At 44.9% G+C, this 8,473-nt stretch overlaps 1 protein-coding gene across 1 annotated transcript in view; it reads right to left on the bottom strand.

Moving 5' to 3' along the window:
* The window catches only part of galnt9 (polypeptide N-acetylgalactosaminyltransferase 9), a 268,597-nt gene that overhangs the window by 81,397 nt on the left and 178,727 nt on the right, over nucleotides 1-8,473 (bottom strand). The window contains exon 7 of the mRNA XM_043715359.1: nucleotides 3,689-3,874. Coding sequence (XP_043571294.1) covers nucleotides 3,689-3,874 — 186 coding nt within the window. The remainder of the gene's footprint in view (nucleotides 1-3,688; nucleotides 3,875-8,473) is intronic.

Here is an 8,473-nt window from a genome sequence, read left to right as displayed (position 1 = left end):
GACAGCTGGAACTGACAACCGGAAGCGGCAGATTCAAACCACTACAAATGCCGGAGGAAAGATCACAGAAGCGCTTCACAGGAGGCTCCCAAGCACTGAGGATGTCACCTAGACAGGGGACGAAACGTCTGCAATACAAATTCCCAGCTCGGCGAACAGAACCACAACAACCAGCACCCGAGGTACAAGTCTTCTCACAAACTTTGAACACAGAAGAATAATCACCGTTATTAACATAACCCTGCAAATGCATCCCCCTCATCCATTTGCCTTTTCAAATTTACGATAGATTCAAAACGGGGAAAATGTTTCCTCCTTCTCTCCCTTTAATGTAATTGCTGCCACTCTCCCTGAATCGACTGCATTATCAATGGGACATAGTGACACTCACGTGTAAAATGTTGTTTGCATCATGGGGTGAACACTTTTTGGCCATTGTGTGTAATTGACCCATTGTGTGTAATTGACCCATTGTGTGTAATTGACCCATTGTGTGTAATTGACCCATTAGCGAATCTGTTGCAATGTTGCACTTCATTGTAAAATCAATCTTTTTATTCCCTGGGAGATCAGAAATTAATTTTCAATTGAGCATGCCCTTTACAGATCATTTACAAATGGACAGTCAGGGGCTGAATTATAAACAATGGAACTACAATAGCTGAGGTGAAAATGAGGACTGTAGATGCCGGAGATTAGAGTTGAGAGGAGTTAAAATTGACCCTCAACTGTAGTAGAGTCGAGAGTGTGGTGCTGGAAAAGCACAGCAGGTCAGGCAGCATCCGAGGAGCAGGAAAATCAACATTTTGGGCAAAAGCTCTTCATCAGGACCCGAAACATCGATTCTCCTGCTCCTCGGATGCTGCCTGACCTGCTGTGCTTTTCCAGCACCACTCTCTCGACTCTACTACAGTCGAGGGTCAATTTTAACTCCTCTCAATTCCACTGGGAACCTCAGGATCATTCAGGCCCTTAAACAACATTCAGTTGAAATTCCTCCTCGAATCCATTGCACTTGTCTGCATTAATTCGTTAAACCTGGCTTAATACAAATCATTCAATGTTAGTTTTGAAATTTTCAATTGACTCTCGGACTCAACAACATTTTGGGAGACTAAAATTTAAGATTTCCAATACTCTGTGTGTATGCAGAGTGTACTTCTAATGGGCCTGGCTGTCATTTCTAAGTTACACCCACTTATTCACTTACAGGATGTGGGTGTCACTGGTCAGACCTGTGTTTATTGCCCATCCCTAATTGCCCAGAGGACAGTTAAGAGTCAGTTACATTGCTGTGGATCTGGAGTCACATCTAGGCCAGATTTCCACAGAATCCCTACAGTGTGGAAGCAGGTCATTTGGTCCATCGAGTCCACACTGACCCTCTCAAATGCATTCCACCATATAACCCTGCATTTCCCCCAGCTAATCCACCTAGCCTGCCCAACCCTGGACACCATGGGCAATTCAGCACAGTCAATCCACTCTGACCTGCACACCTTGGGATTGTGGGAGGAACCGGAGCCCCCGGAGGAAATCCACGCGGACATGGGGAGAATTGTAAACTCCACATAGGTGGAGTCAAATCCAGGTCCCTGGTGCTGTGAGGCAGCAGTGCTAACCACAGAGCCGCCACTTCCTTCCCGAAAGGGCATTAGTGAACCAGATGGGCTTTTACGACAACTGACACTGGTTACATGGTCACCATTAGGCTAGCACTGTCTTTCCCCAAGTTCCAGATTTCTTTAATTGAATTCTCCATCTGCTACAGTAGGAATTGAATGCATGTCTGTAGAACATTGAGCTGGGGTTCTGGTTACTAGTTCAGTGCCATTTCAGCACCACTTTCCCATTGCCCTGTCAATTTCTCTCTATTGTACCTATCAAATAATTTAATCTTTTTAAAGGCCTCTGTTAGGTCGTCTTCTAATCTTCAATATTGAAAAAGACCTGGTCACTATATATATCCTCAGTCTAAAATTTGCTCTTGATTATACTGTTGTTTGATGGAGCTTGCTGTGTGTTAACTGACTTTCTCAATTCCTCATACAAATATTTCATTACACTACCTTCTGCCTCCAACTGCCCTCATTCAGTGACTACACTTGAAAGTAATGGAATAACATCAGGTGTTCTGAAATAGCTCTCTTTTTCTCTTGTTGAAGTTTGGGTGGTATGGAAAGACCAACATTTCTTTCCTGAGTAATTGCGGAAACGTTGTATTGATGCTCAGGATATAACTTCTATCCACCCCAGGACAAACCAGCATCACTGAGTCGTGTTCCATCAAAGAGATGGAAATGAGTTGAATCTAATTGGTCCTCAGGACCTCACCTTTCCTAACTAGATATGAAATAATTTAGAAAACAATTTCAAAAATAAAGAAACCCAGTATGGGATTGCTGCTTCATTATTCCTTCTTGGGGAGGGGGGAGGAATATCATGATTAAAGTTTTCCCTGGGGCGTGGAACATGTAAAGATCACTCTGCTACAGCCTATTACTCTCCCCTCCACTGACTATCGCAATGCACAACTCCAGGCTCTGGGGATGACTGAAGCGATGATGGTTGCCAACTCTAGTTGGGTGTAGCCAAGAACCTTTCATCATGCCTGCATTCCCTGCTCTTTCCCCATTGGTTATTCAAAGTCTCGTGCTGGTTGGAAAACAGATTCAACTGAATGACTCTCAGCTCCCGGTCAACATTGCCCTTTTCTCCATCTTGTAACAACTTATGAAAAATCTTAATAATGATTTGCTCCTGAACTCCACTTTCCCAAACTCCTCCCTCTCACATTGTCCCCTCACAACATTCCCCTCAAGCTCCTACAGCTCAAAACAAGAAGGGTTTAGACGTGCAATGCCAAGACAGACAGTGGTGTGGCCCAAGGGTTGGGAAATGGAGGTTCGAATAGTGAGGTGATTGATTTTAACTGGCACAGACTCAATGGGCTGAAGGACCTTTTCTCTTTCTGACTCTGTGACTCACTCTATCTCCAAACTCCTCCCATCCCTAAAATTCTGCCTCTCCAACCACCCCACATTCCAAGCTCTCCCTTCCTAACCTCTCCTTCCCCCAAACTCCCCACCTCCCTACTCTTCCCTCCAAACTCCCATTCCCCCCCCACCACATCCTTGAGGGAGTCTCAGAGAAAGTCGCTTGGAGAGGTGACAGATTCCCGTGGAGACTGCAATGTCCTTCCAGTCCTTTCCAATTGTGGGACTTGGAATGTACATGATTAGCACCTCAGAGACTGAGGCCTTGATCCAACACAGACTTGGTGTGCTTGTGAAGCAGATCAGTATTGCTGTATCACTGCAGATTCATGCAATTTCTGCACAGCACAGCCAGAGGTTCTAACCCCCTGACTGCCCCACATGAATGGAAACGGTTGAGGGAGATTTAAGAACAATGAAAGTTACAGCACAGGAACAGGCCCTTCGGCCCTCCAAACCTACAGTCCAGGAGTTGGCAGGTGGGACTATTTGAGTTTGGAATTATCTTCAGGTTGGACCGAAGGGTCTGTTTCCGTGCTGTATGACTCGATGACTATGTACTACTAGCTTCTTCATGTCTCACTAACCAATATACAAGACCGTCTACCTCCTTCTCAAACAAATCATCACCAGTGGCCAGAACCATTGGCCTTTCTAGACCGTGTATTTTCACCTGCCTGGTCCATACTTACGTTTATTGGTATATTCCATGCCATGTAGACGTGTGATTTGAAGTCGTCCATCCAGACCTCAGCAGCTCGGAGGGCGTTACGCTTGGCGTAGTAGTCAATGTCGTTGTTGTATGGCTTCTTTGTGCGTTCGATGTGGGCCACTCTTGAGCAAGGCAGGACCTCCATGCTGCCCCCGCACTGCCAGACCTGTGTGTGGGTGGGTGAATTCATTCAGTCTCAGAGTTCACTGGAACCAAAATGTACAGTTACCACCCCCCCCCCCCCCCCACCACAACCAGATCATGCCACAACACCAAACATCAAGAGCCCCACGCTGGTACTAACCAAACAAACTATCGGTTCTTTCACAGTCTCCAGGGAAACCTCGCACCTACATCAGGGGGGTGTTCCCAAACTTTTTCCACTCGGGTTGTGGTTTCCAGCTTCAAACTGGGGTTTGCCCCTGTTGAGGGAGGGGTGGGAGTGATGGGGGAGGGGAGGAGGAGGAGGTGTGGACTAGGGAGGGTAAAGGAGGGGATTTCATCACTTGGCACAAGAATGTAAAGACAACCTTTTCTCCCCATTCAGGAGTCAGGAATTCCGGCCATGCCCACATGAGGATTCAAAGCTGGCCTGGGGATTGTTCACTCGGCTGGAGTCCTGGCAGCCATTACCATCTCACAGACCCTGCATCTCCTCTCGCGGTCCCCACTTGACCTACAGGTGACTCCAACCCAAATATCATGGTTGAATCTTAATTCCCTCATGCCAACAAGGGATAGGCATTAATGGCTGCCCGCAATCCGTGTTTTGGAAAAATTACTAACATAATATGAAAGAATGACTACTCCCTCCCCAACGATGCGCAACATAATCTCCTGTCCCTGGAGGATGGACAAACTGGGGGCAGTGTGTGTTGTGGGAGGGGATGCTCCAACAACAAGACTAACCTACACTGAGATAGCACCTTCAGTGCAATGACATGTCCCAAGGAGATTCACAGAAACATTATAAAGCACCATGAGACACAGACACATTAGGAGACACTTTATTAGATGGGCAAAGGTTTGGTGAAAAGCTTAAATTTCAAGACATTTCTTCAAGGAAGAAAGCAAGGAAAAAAGTTAAGGCGGATTAGAAAAAATGTTCCTGAATTTTGGACCGGAGTGCTGGAGTGATTAAAATTCAGGCTTAAAAAGCCAAGATCAAAAGTGTATGGATATCTTGGGCAACTACAGGTCACAGCAGAGATGGAGATGGACGGGCTACAGAGGGATTGGAGAATTTTAAAGATCAAAACATTGCCAGGCGTGGATTGGTAGGGAAGTGTAAAACTAGAGGGCACAGGTTTAAGGTGGGAGGGGAGAGATACAAAAATGTCAGACAGAGGGTGATGAGTGTCTGGAACAGGCTGCCAGTGGTGGAAGTGAGTACGGTTTTGACATAAAAGACACATTTGGGACAGGTATGCGGATGAGATAGGCGTGGAGAGATGGGGACCAAACACAGGCAAATAGGACAAGTTTAATTGTGAAAACTGGGCGGAACGGGAAGTTGGGCCGAAGGGCCTGTCTCCATGCTGTAGACCTCAATGTCTCTGGTAAGCACAGGGCGTAAAATGTGAAACTGACGTGAGGCTGCAAGATATACTGATGGCCTGCCCCATCCCATCACACAGTGACATTTAAATCAGCTCCTGGAATAGAGACATGGCTCAAATAGTATTTAAGAATTCAGTTCCTGGTATTCACATATGTACAGGTCTAGGCTCTAGAGAAGTAATTCAGATGTACATTTCCCTCAGAATGACATGCTTCAAGAGGGCAGCACTCAATCCAATGGAGACTGAGAATTTTCCACCATTAGGTGACGTGCTGTGACACGATGCTGATAAAATGAGATCATCTTTTGAAGGCCCATTACACACCTGCTGTGGGGCATAACACAACAAATGGGATTTACTGAGAGTTAGGACAGACACAGCAGGGTTTTGGGTAAAAGAAGACAAAGGACTGCGGTCGCTGGAGACAGACAAACAGAAGCAGAAATTGCTGGGGAGATCCAGCAGGTCTGGAAGCATCTGGGAAACGGAAACCGAGTTAATGTTTTCAGTCATAGAGTCATACAGCTGCACAGCATGGAAACAGACCCTCCAGTCCGACTTGTCCATGCCGACCAGATATCCTAAATTAATCTAGTCCCATTTGCCAGCACTTGGCCCATATCCCTCCAAACCCTTCCTATTCATATACCCATCCAGATGCCTTTTAAATGTTGCAATTGTACCAGCCTCCACCACTTCCTCTGGCAGCTCATTCCATACACGTACCACCCTCTGCGTGGAAAAGTTGCCCCTTAGGTCTCTTTTATATCTTACCCCTCTCACCCTAAACCTATGCCCCTCTAGTTCTGGACTCCCCGACCCCAGGGAAAAGACTTTCTCTATTTATCCTATCCATGCCCCTTGTGATTTTATAAACCTCCATAAGGTCACCCCTCAGCCTCCGATGCTCCAGGGAAAACAGCCCCAGTCTATTCAGCCTCTTCCTATAGCTTAAAACCTGGCAACATCCTTGTAAATCTTTTCTGAACCCTTTCATGTTTCACAACATCTTTCCGATAGCAGGGAGACCAGAACTGAAACCAGTATGCCAAAAGTGGCCTAACCAATGTCCTGTACAGCCGCAAATGATCTCCCAACTCCTGTACTCAATGCTCAGACCAATAAAGGAAAGCATACCAAATGCCATCTTCACTATCCTATCTACCTGCAACTTCAATTTGAAGGAACTATAAACCTGCACTCCAAGATCAATGACCTTTCTTCAGAGTTTCGGGTTGAATGTGGGAGTCAGACCAGGTATTTGTTGGATTGTCATGTCTAATGTTAATGTGATTGAGATGTTCAGCAGCAAGGAATTATAAGGGAATGGAAATTGACATATTTCCTGTAGGAAATGGTCTCTGCCATTTTACACACATGAATAAGCCTTGTACTGAGATTTAAAAAAAACCCTTTAGCACAGCAGATAGGAATTTCAGAAGCATGTCTTCGGGCTTTTACTTGTTAATGCCACATAGTGCTATTCTCTTCCTAACAGTCTGAATCAGATTTTTCTCAGATAAGAAAGATTTACAACCATGCTATTTATTGAACTATTAGGATTTGTTCTGTGCTGTCAAAAGGTGACATTGTTAAAAACAAAATCAATGAAATTTGCCAGTGTAAGAAGTCAGACTGACTGAAGATGGTATCATTTCACACCACTAATGCTATTAGACTTGCATATTACATTGAAAATTGAGTTGAAATACTATTAAATATTAATTAAATTTGTGCTTTCAAAGTGGGATAGCTTTTAATCCATAACGCAAGCATAACATTGCAACGTGCTGTGTTTAGAATCGGTTTCTTAATGAACTTTGAGTTTTAAATTATCAAAAGTCTATTTCTCTCACTCAATTTCCCAGGGAGCTATGCAAGAGATCAAAAGGAACAGTCTGACTGATCAAGTACAAGTCTTATAGCTGGAAGTTCTTTGGCAGAATTTTCATCCCTCTGTCAGCACGCACCGTCATTTTAGGACAACAGACAAAGGTCAGGAATGAAGAGATGAATGAATGCATTGGATTTCACTTCTGCATTACGTCAATAGGCAGCACTGGGATTAATCCATCTGAAGAGAGACAGCCAGGAGTGAGAGGCAGCCGAAAAGTGTTTGAAATTGGTGAATGTTCGTGCCTCTGAAGAAACCGGGATAATTCTGAATTGCAATTAGATAAATGAAGAAAGGCAATTTATTAATATAAAGCTTACTGAAGCATGGAGTGGTTGAAGGAAAGATCATTGCTGTATGGTTACCCCTTAAAAAAATACAGGGTTTTGATCAGATCAGTGAGATTTGGATTGTTCAGTCAAAGAGCAGTCTCAGGGAGAATATGTTGAATGTTCCCCCTTCTGCAATATAAATGTCTGCAGAGCTTCCATCAACAGTAACTTACACTGATGTCGCATCTCCAACACTGGGAAAAGGTCATATAGGTGTACAATGTCAACCACTGCCAAAACATAGTTGGGCAGACATTATCTTACTTTGTAACTGACTCTGCAGGGTCCAATGGGTCCAAACAGGTAAGGGAGAATAGATAGACGTTGTTACTTAAACTACGGGGAGACCGAGATAATCGGTCTGTCTTCCTCAAAATCCATGCCTTACAAAGTCCATCAGGTTGGGTGGAGCTTAATACCATCTTCAGCATTAACCCTTTCAGAACCACGAGCTTATACCTGAGAAATGATCCAAGGTACCTTACAGAGATGGGCTGAGATGGAGACAGGGTGAGCTCAGCCAGGGGTACAGTATGACCGAATTGTTCATTCGATCATACCGTAATATAAACAAAACATAAACAGAATGAACCTGTTTTTCTAATCGACCCCCTGTTCACAGTCTGGAGCAGGTGGAACCTGAATCCAGCCCTCCAGGTCCAGGAGTAGGGACACTACCACTGCACAAGACTGGCTGTGCTCATATTTTAAAGTTCTCAATCCTGTTTACAAATCCCTTTATGGCCTTGTCCCTCCCTATCTCCGTCATCTCCTCCAGCCCCAACACCTCTCTCTATCTCTGTCACCACAGCTTCAGCCATACACTTCTCCATATCTCTGTCATCTCCTCTATCCCTCCCTATCTCTGTAACTTCCTCCAGCCCCTACACCCCCTCCCTATCTCTGCAACCCCCTCCTGTCTCTGTGCCTATTTGCGATCTCTGGGCTTTTTTTACTCAAGTCTCTTGTTCATCCCA

Source organism: Chiloscyllium plagiosum, chromosome 25 (genome assembly GCF_004010195.1).
Source record: "Chiloscyllium plagiosum isolate BGI_BamShark_2017 chromosome 25, ASM401019v2, whole genome shotgun sequence".
In the NCBI taxonomy this organism is placed as follows: domain Eukaryota; kingdom Metazoa; phylum Chordata; class Chondrichthyes; order Orectolobiformes; family Hemiscylliidae; genus Chiloscyllium; species Chiloscyllium plagiosum.
Note: the sequence above shows the minus strand (reverse complement) of the source record. Positions and strands in the feature narration are given on the sequence as shown.